General features: G+C 38.8%; 2 protein-coding genes across 2 annotated transcripts in view; both read left to right on the forward strand.

Moving 5' to 3' along the window:
- The window catches only part of LOC116247487 (uncharacterized), a 27,332-nt gene extending 15,837 nt beyond the window's left edge, over window positions 1-11,495 (forward strand). Inside the window, exons 2-3 of the mRNA XM_050075899.1 lie at window positions 7,380-7,880; window positions 9,071-11,495. Of these exons, the coding sequence (XP_049931856.1) occupies window positions 7,380-7,880; window positions 9,071-9,114 (545 nt within the window). The 3' untranslated portion in view covers window positions 9,115-11,495. The remainder of the gene's footprint in view (window positions 1-7,379; window positions 7,881-9,070) is intronic.
- Window positions 9,121-13,230, forward strand: LOC116247488 (probable WRKY transcription factor 61). Its single transcript, XM_031619665.1, has 3 exons — window positions 9,121-9,261; window positions 9,312-9,484; window positions 12,612-13,230. The coding sequence occupies exons 1-3, from the start codon at window positions 9,121-9,123 to the stop codon at window positions 13,228-13,230; spliced, it is 933 nt and encodes a 310-aa protein (XP_031475525.1).
- The last annotated feature ends 323 nt before the right edge of the window (window positions 13,231-13,553 follow it).

Consider the following 13,553-nt stretch of genomic DNA (forward strand, 5'->3'; position numbering starts at 1 on the left):
TAATATTCACCTTAGATATTTTTGAAATCAACCGTTCAAATAATTCCCATCAAGTTTGGCATAGGAGTGTCAGGTACCTATCCATGTTATAAATTCAGAATGCACAACTTCACAAAGTTTATGCTTGAACATGCACACCACTATTTAAGATTTCATGTATCACTCCTTATCTTTTGAATTAAATTTGAATTTATAGCTATGAAACTTTGTATTTAAGCAAACTTGTATTAGGAGTTCTAGCAATCATATAATAGTTTTTGTGGTATCCTTAGTGTTGGGGTCACGTAGTTAACAAATATATTGTGTTGAAGAGCCACAATTCCAAAATAATTCACCTGATTTTGGCCTAACAATGCACTAGTAGTAGGTGCTTGTAAATGGTTGGTGAAAGTTCAACTGATAATGCACTGCAAATCTGGAAATTTTGCTTTGTAAGTTTAACCAATATCTTGGGGGCTCCTGCAGCATTGTCTCCTAAAAAACCCCAAGTGGCACTTATAAAAGTAGGTATGTGAATCAGCATGGAAGAACACATAGTTAAAAAATGAAGTTGCAAGTATTGTTCCTATTCTTGCTCAAGATATGGTTCCACCTGCTACAACTGAATAGTTTCCTAAAGATCTTTGTAAAGGAGAAATTATTAACCTAGTAGTTTCCAAACATGAGGAATTTCATGGCATTTGTAAAAGGACTTCCAATATGAGTAGTTTTTGTCTCTCAGGCAGATAATCTCTATTTCTTTTCTTTGCTCATTCCTTTGTTTGCTTTGACTGTTTTGGCTCTTGTTCTTTCTTTAGTTCTTTTCTTTTTCTCTTTTCGTCGGGCCAACCTTTACCTATAGAGGAATTACCTCACCACCCCATAGGCTACTATGGAGTGCCACTGCATTGGAGATTATGTATAGTTCTCTAATGTGCAATGTTATGTCTATCGGGCATTCTACTAAACCTATATAGCGAGCTTTTAGGCCAATAGCTCCCAGACCAACAGGCCTTATGGTACTACCATTTTGCATCTCATTAGCTTCTATGATTTCTTCAATTTTGTTCTTTCTGTTTCTCTCTTTTTTTCTCTCTTGGGATAATTGTTTGTCCCTTGATCTATTTGGGATTGTTTTGTTTGTCTGTTGGTATAGGAAAACCTACCACTGAGGAGGTTTTTGAGAACTTGATGTGTAGTAAAAAGGGTTTATCCATTGATGGAGCCAAAGAGAGATTGAAAACTTTTGGACAAAACATGCTCGAGGAAAAGAAGGTGAATGGCTTTTTTGCTTTCTTTTTTTTTTCTTCTAAGGTTGTTGCTTGTATATTTAATTTTCGTCTTGTGGGTTTTGTTTAGGAGAGCAAAAATTTTGAAGTTTTTGGACCTTATATGGATACCCTTTATTGTGGGTCATAGAAGAGCTGCTATCATGGATATTGCCCTTGCTAATGGAGGAGTAAGCTTTATTAGTCCAATATGCTATTTTTCTTTGTAGCTAAGAAGTTCATCTGTCTTCTTCTTCTTCTTCTTGATCTGCTTATTCTCTTCCTTGGGTATTTTTGTTTAGGGGAAACCTCTTAATTAGCAAAAGTAATGGTAAAGGCCAATCCTACACAACTTCTTGTATTCTTTGTCAGACTCATCATAAGGCTTTTGTCCCCTCCAACTGGTTGAAAACTAATGTTGTTCCTTGATAATGGTGGGGAAATGTTAGGTCCCTAGGTTGGGCGATGAAAAGAAGAAGATGCCTCCATTTTGGTTCCAGAAAACGAGCCCTTGATGTCTGTCTTCTTGACATCAGACATCAATAGGAATGATATTAACGCATCTATCTTCTTGAGGGGGATCCATTGAAAATTAATGATCAGGTTGCCTAGTTTGTCATTGTTTGCAAAAAATTCTGGTCTTTTGGTGTAAGCTTAGTTTGATCAATTGGTTGTAATTCATAGTCTGCACTTATTGAAGAATCCTTGCCAGTAACTAAAAGCCCTGGAGATGGCATTTACTCTGGTTCCACATGTAAGCTACTCATCTTGTTGATACTACTAATAAAATTGGTCATTTTCAAAAGGTATATATTTAACATATGCAGTTCACATCAGATATGCTTCTGCCTTCCTTGCTTCACAATTTATTATGATGGTGTTTTTCGGTTTGTCTGATTTGTGAGGCATTTCATCTTGTTAGGTTTTGATTGACTGCAATTGGGAACTTCTATATATGTTCAATTACTATGGTTATAATAATATGAATAATTCATGGAGTAACTGCATCTTGTTTGACATGCACACAGAGGAGGTAAAATCATGGAGAATGTTTCTCTACCACTTAAAATCATTTATTGTCACAATTAATTGGCAGCTCATGAAACCTTGTAGCTTGTGAATCAGAGAGGCTCTGATTCAAGCCATGTGCATCACAATGGAGTTTTGTTTTGACTGCTTTATGTTTGCCTTCTCTTTGTTCAATATGCATGATTTTTTGTTTCATATGCATATATGGGTCCATAGAGGAGAACCTTGCTCTCATGTGAACCCATAAAGATATACATGGTCTTTGGAAATGTTGTAATGTTGTTTTTAGTCTATTCAAATGTTTCCATAGATTAGATTGGTAGTCTATGTCACATAGGTATGGTGACGCTGGTATGGGTATGGGGAAGCGAGTATAGGTACGGTGTTTTTGTTAATCTTGGTATAGCAGTATGGTGATAATTATATATTTTAATCTCAAAAAATAAAATTGATATCATCACATTATTAAGACAATGTTCCTTTCATGGTTATTACATATAATCTTGTAAAAAACATAATTGATATCATCACATTATTAAGACAATGTTCCTTTCATAGTTTTTGTATACAATCCCATAAGAAAAACATAATTGACTCGGATCATTCTTTCAGTTCTTCTTCCTCTTCCATGTCCACCTCTACAACCTCCTCCTCATCCTCCTCTACCTCTTTGTAGGGTACATGGTTCATTTAACCCCGAATTAAGATGGTCTAGATCATCCTCTCCTTCAAAGTTAAATTCATCACCATTCAAATCCCAATTTTTACTTTTTCCTTTTCTATAAAAGGATAAGAATTAAGAATATAATTATCAAGTAGTCAAGAATATAAATAAGAAAAATTTATAAGACAATAAGTGTTGACTTACCTGTATTTATCATTGCTTTGTGAAGGTAACCGAAGGTCAGAATGCACATAAATTAAATCTTCTACACACTTGCTTGTAAGTTTGCTTCTCTTAATATTGTGAATATGTGAATATGTACTCCAATTCCTTTCAGAGTATGAAGATGTAGCAGGCTGAACTAACAACCTCAAAGAAAGGTATTGAATAGTGGGATAAGCATGTCCATGTTTGACTCACCAAGGAAGAAGTAGATATATGTCTCTATTTACCATTGCAGCCATTTTTTCATTTCTTATAAAAAAGCTTGTAAACTCATTGTCAGCTTGTTCATTTTGATATGAATCTCTAAAAATTTGATTATGACATGTCAACCTATGTCTTGATAATTCAAGATCTATATATGGTGGGGTTCTTCTAACACCTTTAGGGAGCCACTTTAACCCATAATACTTAAGGTTTAATGAGTGTGCCATGCATTGTAAAGGAGTGTTGCACTTATCTCATCTTGTTGCTAATGTATTGTGCACATGATAAAAAAAGAATACAATGAAGCATTGGATTATCACAATCAAGAGCCCTCAACATCTCCCAAATAGGCTCTGTGAGCAATAAACATCTTCAACAAGCAATCATTTGATAGTTTGAGCCTTGTTATCATCATCAGCACGGTAAGAAATTTCAATCATCATCTGTCGTTATATTGATTAATGCACCTTGAACCTTATTGATTCTCTTCATCATAAGATCACAGAAGCAAAAAATGTCTCTACAATTCTTAACAACTTCAAATCAATATATCTATTATAAATGGAAAGTGCATGCTAATGATTAACTATGAAGTTTCTAATATTTTTAACATCTCTCTCCAAGTCTTCAATCCACGAACACAATTCATAAGCACAAAGTACTTGTTCTTTGCTTGATGGATTGCATATGCTTTTTTAATGCCAAATTTAAACTATGGATTGCACAAGGTGTCCAAAAAATGTGAGGATATTCATGTTCCACTAGAAGACTGGCAGCTCTAGACAACCTTATCCTTTCCAACTTCTTCAATCAACTCTACAAATAATCTTTTCAAATACTCAACATTTTTCAATTCACCAAATGCATCTATTATTTTTAGAAAAATTGGCCCATTAGCTAAAATTGTAACAAAATTAATAAGTGGATGTTTTTGAATATCTGTCTAGACATCAAATATAACTAAAACTCCATATCGCTCCCATGTCAACTTTTGATATTGTAGCAATTTATCTATTTGATTCTTCTCTTGTTGTAGGATGATTGTTCGAAGCTTTTCAGAGTTTGGTGTAACATATCCAAACATGTTGCTATTTGCCAAAGATACAACTAGATCCTTCCAATATGGGTTTCTAGCTGCATTATATGCAACTAGAAAAAAAGAATGTTCCAACTTTTCTATCTAATTCCTGCCTTTTTTGTAAAGCAAACGACTGCTTAATTGATTTTTGGGGATGTGCCCACCTTTCTTTTTTCTAGCATTCGTACGCATCGTCGTATAAGAGTACTGAAGGAATGTTAATAAAACCAAATGAGTTCCCACTTTTCTTCATATCATACTGTTTTTGCTTCTTTTTTCAACTCATTCACACTATCAATTTTGAACTTTTTACATATTTGAATACCATAATTTTTCATTTGCAATAGATGTGTTTTAATTCTTGTATATATCTGGTTGAACTCCTTTCTACAAAAAGAACATTGAAAGACTACATTCTGACCACCTCCATGAGCTTTTCGTTGCCTTTCCACATAACTCCATAATGGCTGGTCCTCTTGTGACTATGATAAATTACATGTAGTTGCAGTTGTCGATGCATAACTTGTAGGGCCAATGGCAGAACTAGTATGGGCAAGGCATAACAATGAAGTTATTAACAGCATATAATAAATAACAACATATAACAAATAAGTTATTAACAACATATAACAGATATTAAGTTATTAACAACATCTAACAACATATAACAAATAAGTTATTAACAGCATACAACAGCAACAATTATAAGCTGCATAACTTATAAAAAAATTAGCCACAAATAAGTTATTAACAGCATATAACAACAACAATCATAAGCTGCATAACTTATAAAAAAAATTTAACCAAGATGTCTGAAAACGGCAGGTGAAAGATTTTGATTTTTGAAGAAGGATAACCAAAGCAGATTTGCAAAAATGGCAGAAGAAAGAAACGTCAACCAAAAGGGGATATGGAAAGCAAGCCGCCAGCAACAAGGGCATATGCAAAATAGGAAAGGGAAAAAAATTGCAGCAACCTTAAAAACTGCCAAATGAAAAAATAAAGAAATATGTTACTCTGCCAGCGAAGCTGAAGGGCCGCCGCCATCCATCGAACGTCGCTGGTGAGTAAGTTTAACATATTATTATGGTTTGGATCTGGATCAAACCCGAAACTAGATCCAAATGTATCAAACCATACCCGCGTACCCGTTTTGGCGTACCAGCGTACCAGTACGGGTACGTGGTGCATTTCAAGTTGCTGCTTTGGTAGCAGATTTTTCTGAAATATGAGACTCAACTATTTCATAGAATGACAGACGAAATAATGCGCCGATCTTGTTTTCTCTTCTTTCTTCTCCTCTTATCAATGGCTTCTCTCTCTACTGCTCAAGGTTAGCACGATTTCTTCTGTTGTTTTGTCTTGGGGAGAGAATTATTCTTCTTTTCTCATCGCTGTTTGCTTTTGGTAATTCACTTCTTTAATCTTTCGTCTATTTGGTTATCCAGGATCGGAAGAAAAGAAATGTAATTTGGTATAGACCAGGTTCTTTTCCCTTGGTTGACCATGTTACGGTTCTTCTTTGGATATTTTCTCCTTGTAATTTCAGGCAGCAGTTGTTTGACTCATTTTAATGGCAAAAATTTTCTTTTTTTGACAGATCTTTGGAATGATTAGCAGGTTTTTTCTAGTCATCCTCATGTGTGTTCAGTAACAATTACTACACGCATGAAGGTACTTACTAATTCTAGCATAGATCACAGATACTCATTTTATGGTTTCATGCAATAGCTTTCACGTTTTCTAAAATATTAGGTTGTTTTTTTCCACAAGGTATCAGTTATGCAAGTAGCTAATCAGTACATGCTGTGGGAAATGCAGGAAAAGCTCATAACCTTTTTGTTTAATTTTTATGCAATTATTGAATACTCTCTTCCGCTCTGTCTCTCTTGAATCAGGGCTGCACACAAGCCGAGCTCCCTCCCTCCCCTGACACAAGCTCGACCTCAACTAGATTGTACAGAATGGAGCTCGAACTCAACTCCCGTAACTCGATTAACTCGTTTACATTTGCCCACAAGTAACCAACCACCGGCACCGGAGGTGCCACCAGCAGTCACCAACACCGGAGGTGCCACTTGTAGTCGCCAGAGGAGGAGGGATCCAGCCAAGTCCCTCCGTATCTCTCTTTTTCTTCATTTATGGCGATGGCAGCAGACAATCGCCAACAAGAACTCGGACCTCCTACCTTCGTTTTAGCAACCAGAGAGGGGCCCACAGCCCCTTTCTTGCTGTTGCACACCACTGGGGAGGAGGACCATCGGCCCCCTCACCCATTGCCCGAAAGGAAGCAAGGGACCCGACAAGTCCCCCTCCTGTTTCTCGTTCAGTAGATTGCGGCAGTCGTTGCCGCTGCTGCAATAGGGAAGAGTTCAATGACCCTTCCTCTCTACCGCCTGCAAAAATGAGGGACCCTGATGGGTTTCTCCCTCTCTGCTCCACCACACGATGAGGAAGGCCCAACCAGCGCTACGACCGGCCTCTTTCTCTTCTTTGTGATACGATGGAAAAGAAGCCATCTTGTCTAGTAAAAGCAGCCTGCAAGAGCAGTTGGAAAAACGGAAGGCCGAGCTGCCAAAGGTCATCGTCGTCGGAAGAGGGAAGGCAGCAGCCTGCAAGAGAGAGAGTGACAGAGAGGCAAAAGCTAGAAGAGTGGTTTCTCAAATCGGTTTGTCCAATCATTTGATTGTTACAGAATTTAAATGAGTTCAGTTCTGAAAACTCGAAAGGACTCGTTTATTGTTTCCAGTTTAATAATTTTGAGCTCGAACTCAACTCGTTTACAATGAAGCGAGTTTGAACCGAGCTTCTTCGAGTGAGTTTAAGTCAGGTTGAGTTGGCTTCATTCCTTCAGCAACTTCAGCAACTCTATTCTTGATATATATATATATATATAACAGAACGACTGTTCTAGTTGACCGTATCCCACGAGTGCTCACGGAAGCACTACGGTCCGTCCGATGTTTTAATCGGACGGTGGAGATACTCGCAAACCAAAAGTCGAGCGGGGATAGCGGTTGGAACGCTTTCCCGACTTCCCTCTTCTCCCCTCTCGCCTGCTCAGCCCAACTCTCCCCTCCCGCGCTCCCGCCTGAAGTCTCGCCCCAACCATCGGACGATTCCGACGGACCTCCACGGCGACCGCCTCCGGTGACATTCACGGCGACGACACCGTCTCGCCTCTCCCGCTCCCGCCTGACTACACGCGAGAGGCATCGTTCATCAGTGACGAGAACAGGATGGACCTCCCCGGCGACCACCTTCGGCAACAGTCACGGCGACGACACCTTCTCCCCTCTCCCCCTCCCGCCTGAGGAACGTAGGCCTTCATCGGATGCCATTTCGATTGGAATGCCGTCGGCGACCCCCACCCGACCGTATCGGCGAGGTTTCAAGCCAAGGTCACCGAGATACTGTCGGCGACGGCACCCAGGTATGCTGCTGCTTTTTCATTTCTTCATTCAACTTTCCTTTTGATGGGGTTTTTGATTTCCACTTTACCATGTGTGCTATGTTGGGGTTTTTACATCTGATTTTATTTATGACTCACTTTTGGTTCAATCGATTGTTTGCTCTAATTCATTCTACACTTGCTGCTCTAGATTTATTTGAATTAACCTTGCTTCCAGCTTCCTCTTTTTGTATCTCTTCTTGTGTCTGCTTGTTCTGTTTGTCTGCTTGTTCTGTTTGTAACTTCGATTAAGCATTGCTTATGGTTTTACCTATTTGTTTCATTGTTTCTATGTAATCTGCAGAACTTCAAGGTTGCCAGTACTTTATGTATTTGGAAAAGCAATACTGGATGCGAATGCTTGTGCAAAATTTTTATTTGATTTCTTGACATCAGGATGCAAATCGACATTGGTATGAGCTCACTGACCTCTCTGTAACACCATTTTGAACAAAATTGACCCTTCAAAAGTTTACTTTTGTCAGTCATTAGTCAGTCTTGAGCCAACACTGACCTTATGCGGAACATGCTTGTGCATTGGCAATCGGCTGGTTGCAGTTTGTGACATTGATGTATAGTTGCTGAGTAATGCTTTTGACCGCTCAAATATGGAGGTATGGACCTGAGGTGCATGTTATATCGCGGTGCATGTTATGGTCCTACGGACATGTTTAGCTGGGTAAAGCACTAAGTTCTCTTTCTCAACATCATCCAGATGCTAAACTGGTACTTATGCTCTTAATATTGGCTTGAATAATTGTAGCCCAATCGTGTGTGTGTGTGTGTGCGCACAAACCTCAACAGTCACCATTCCCCAGTAGTTGCATTAATGTTGACTCTGAAATATGTTTTATTAAAATTTTACGTATCATTTATTTGGAACCTACATTCAAATTGATATATGAATCATTACAAGATTGCTACATTTGACTATGCTTTTTGGTGCGATAGGCATAGTCATTGGGCCGCAGGACTGCTATCAAGAGCCTCCTTGACTCCACGACCTCATTTAGGAGACTAGAAATCGATTTCTTCTACTTATGATTAATCTTTCTTTGTCCTTCTTTTGTGTCCTTTTCTTTGTGCTTCATATGTCATATAAATAGGGATTTTGTTTTGAGTTTTTTAAAAAATATATATGATTTTTTCTAACATATGATTTTCTCTTGTAGCATTCTACATCTTCATTGGGCGTGAATATGGATGCAAGTATTAGCTCTAAATGTTCAAATGTGGCAAGGAAGTTAGATATGTTTTGCCGAGTACAAGTACAACAAATGTTGTTGATGATGAAATGATACTGGTCATGAACATTGATGATGATTTAACAAGAGATGAGGACAATACGACGACAGATGTTGAGGCAACAGATGACCTGATGGTGATTACGAATATTGATATGCATTAACAAAGGAAGGAAATGAGGCATGCCAAGCTGGCATTGAGGGACACCGTGGTGAGGGACCCTTTGTTGATGTTGAGGGAATAGACATAGGCCAACAGTTAGTGACGAAGGTTGCTGTTGAATGTATATCACATGTAGGAATGGAGTTTGACAGTGATGCTCAAGACTATGAGTTTTACAAGTATGCAAGAGTAGAGGGTTTTGATACAATGATACGTGACTCCAAAAAGAAAAAAGGCATTATACATTGGAAGCAGTATTCTTGCAAGAAGAATGGTTCCAAGAAACATAAAGGTGTTGACGAAAATGAACATGTAATAACAAGATATGGATGTAGAGCATGGATGCCCATCGAATTCGATGCATAGAAAAATAAGTGGCATGTGCGTAACATATATTATGCACACAATCATTATTTGCCTTCTCCATCAAATGTAAATTTTCATACAACAATAATGAAAATGAAAACTCCTAAAAATAAGGTAATGATGGTCTGATGTCATGACCGCAGGCAAAGCGACTGTGTTATGCTTGTGAGTGGGACCTTTTCGAGTTTTACAAGCTTGATTTCAAGCTTGCAAATGTTATTATATGATATGCAAAGGTGTCCATAGACTAGTAATGGATCAAGATTTACATGGATGTGATTTCAAGCTTGCAAATGTTATTATATGATATTGTACGATGACTCTTGTACTTCTAAGTGTATTTGATTAGATAATGTGATATGAGCTTGTGTGGCATGATATTGTATTATGAGCCTGAGCATGAGACATATGTAGAATAATGGCTAATGGTCAGTTTTCCTGTGGATAGACTTTACCAACTGGATGCCAATTGACCCTACCATAAAAGGGGTTAGGTGGGCAGCACAGGGGATTAGGTTCCGACAATAGACTATATTGTGAAGTCCTACTCACTCGGGCAACTAGCAAGGAGCCCGTCCCCATGTAAAGGGGGGCGTCACTGCTGCTGCAGTCATAACTGAGCTCAGCCAAGTGTGGAGTCATGGTTGGGGTTACCACATACTCTTTTGTCACTGGTGACTTAGTTTGCGTATAATGTCCTTAAGTTGCGCAACGGCATTGTCTACATCCTAGTGGCAAATGCTTTGTTGCTTAGTGTTCAGGACTATGCATATATGCAGCTGTTTCATTATGTTATTTATGTTTATTGCTTTGTTATATAGATGAACTATATTGTGTGACGACACATGTAATTTGTGTCTTATAGTTTGTTTGCATTATGTATTATAGGCCCAGGATAGGCCATACTCAAAGTTTAACTTTGACGCGTTGATGTTTAGGCAGTGTTTCTCGATTGTGCTGTTGTCAAGATAGATGGTGATTGCTGAGAACTATGATTTACGTCATTCTTTGTCTTTTTTTTTTTTGTTGTGGACTTACTTTCTGTATATTTCAATCATTAAGGGCAATGTTATTTGAATTATATATATATATATATATATATATATATATATATATATATATATATATATGTTTTGGGTTTGACCATTAGAGTATGTATGTGTCACGAGTTAGCTTTGATGTGCACTCACTAACGCGCCAGTGTGATATAATAAAGCACATATATGGGTATGATAAGTCGAGCCATGCGTCAATCATGCAGGCAGTTATTATACTGTATCATAAGATACGTTGTGCTCTTCACTAATTGTGAAGAGTGAAGGAACCCATGAAACTTATGTGTGACAATATGGCAGCCATATATATTGGGATAAATCCTTTTTTTCATGAGTGTGCCAAACAGATCGAAGTTGATTTTCATCATCCAACCACCACATGTGGAAAGTGAATTTCAATTGGCAGATGTTTTTACAAAGTTTCTTGAAAAAGATCGCCATAAGTACCTCATAATTAAGTTGGGCAGATTGACATGTGCTCACCAACTTGAGGGGGGGATTATTTGTGGTACCAAGAAGAGGAAGCTGTTGAAGAAATGCAATATTCTTGGCGAAAAAAGTTATTCTTGGCAGGAGATAAAGTCACAAGGCAAGAGATAAAGTCGACAATATGGAACACCATTTTCGAACATTTGGACAGCCACACCTGGCTAATAGAGTAATTGTTTCATATTTGCAGTTCTTCCTTCACCCTTAACCATTGGATATGCTTTCTCCCTAAGGCCCCGTTTGATAGTCGGGGTAAAACGAGAGGGGAGGGGAAAAATGGTATGGGCGGGTGAAATTTCACCCGCTCAAAAGTCCGAGCTCGCAGCTCGGACTTTCGAGCGGGTGAAATTTCACCCGCTCGACACCCTCCCTTCCCATCGCATTTCACTCCCTCCGCAGCTCCTCCTCTCTTGCAAAAAAACTTCCCTGGCATCTCTCCGGCCTCCTCTCTCGCAAAGAAACTTCCCTGGCATCTCATCGGCAGGGAAGACTGGGCAGGATCCGCCGTCGCTGCTCCGCTCCTTCGCTGGTTCACCAATGCCACAGTCGCCGCTCTCAAGTAAGGGTTTCTCCATCGCTTTGTCCCTTTCAGAAACGCCCAAATCGTTGTGTTTCTATCCTGTTTGATTTTTTGCCATCGAGAGCATTCCCTGAGAGGCCTTGTTGTTCAATCATGAAATGTTATTCTCCTCTATTCGATATCTACACTCACTTTTCAAAAGCTGATGAGTTGAAGAAATTGGGCATTTCATTCGCTTTTGATATGTTTCTAAATTGGCTACGCGTGCGTGTTTCTGCCAATTTCTTTTCATCCCTTTCAGTGGGAGCGTTTCGTTTCAGTAATTGGGAGAACGCTTTTGATATGTTTTTAAATTGGCTACTGTGAAAGAATTTTTTTTCCTGAGCTCCATTCTGTTTCTCTATCCCCTTTTTCTTTTGTGAGGGTTTCTTGTCGCAGAGATTGATTTTGTTAAGTTTGTACATTTAGCAGTTGACTGGTTTCTTCGCAAATGCATTAACTTCTTAACTTGTGCTTACCAATTAGATTGACAATTGAATGTTCTTGTGTTTTTCTTGTAAAAGCTTGGAGCTAGAACAGACTCATCAAGCTCTGCCTTTCTTCTGTCCTGTGGAAAGGCAGAAACCCTGCTTACTCCTTGGCTGTACAGGTTAAATGACGATGCAGAATGATTTGCTGCCCTGTGGTTGAATGAGGTGTATAGGCATCTGATTTGGGCGTTTTTTGAGCGTAAGTTGGGCGTTTAATACATTTTCTTGTCATGTTTTCGATTTGCTTGAAAATCTGTTATTTAGTTTTCAATTTTTGGTTTCGATCTCTTGAATTTAGCTGCATTCAAATATAGGTTGTTTTTCATTAATGCTTTACTGTTGGCAGGAGTTACTACAAATGCACCAATGTTGGATGCCCTGTTAGGAAGCATGTGGAGAGAGCCTCGCATGACCCAAAGTCTGTTATTACAACATACGAGGGAAAACATAATCCTGATGTACCCACTTCCAGTTCCACCAACCGTGAAACATCTGCACCAATGCCAGTGCAGAACCTCAGTCCTTTGAATACCAATATGCAGGTGTCTCTGAATCCTGTTATGCTAATGCCACCTAATCAGACTGAGGCTAACAGGGCATTGCCTTATTCTAGAGGACCTGATGCAGTTAGTCTGGATCTGGGTGTGGGGATCAGTCAAGCTGCTGAAAACAGTTCCCTTCACAAGCAGAATCAAGCAGAAGCATACAGCATGTTGAGACAGGTCCATGGTGGCAATGCTCCCAGTTCAGGGATCAACTGTCCAGTTCAATCTGCTGGGATTTTACCTTTTTATGGGAATGGAATTATGGGCAACCGACCTGATCATTACAGAGTCAAAGAAGAAGATGGCCAAAATTTCAACTTCGATGTGATGTCATCGTTGAACAATTTCCATCGTGGCACTGGGAGATTTATGTTGGGGTCCGAAGTGGATGCATCTCATGCTCAACAGTTCACAAGATAACCCAGTGTTGTTGTGGTTTCTTACTGAGGTGATCCCCACAGTCTCAGATTCTGCTAGAGTTCTTTCTTCCAGGGACAATAAAGGAAAAAATGATGTATCTCTTGTTGTAATATAGCTTCCACAGAAAGCTGTAGTTTTTTATGTATCTCTTGTTGCAAAAATGATGTATCTCTTTAAAGCTGCTGAGAACTTAACTTTCAAAAGCAACTGTGTTCGATGCTTCCCCTTTTTTCTTTCGTTAAATATGTCGGTCATATTTCAATGCATCTTGAATGCGTATTGAATGTTGGTAGGTCTTACATTTTTCTTTTCATCGTTGCACT

The sequence above is a fragment of the Nymphaea colorata genome, chromosome 2 (assembly GCF_008831285.2).
Source record: "Nymphaea colorata isolate Beijing-Zhang1983 chromosome 2, ASM883128v2, whole genome shotgun sequence".
NCBI classification, from domain to species: Eukaryota; Viridiplantae; Streptophyta; class Magnoliopsida; order Nymphaeales; family Nymphaeaceae; genus Nymphaea; species Nymphaea colorata.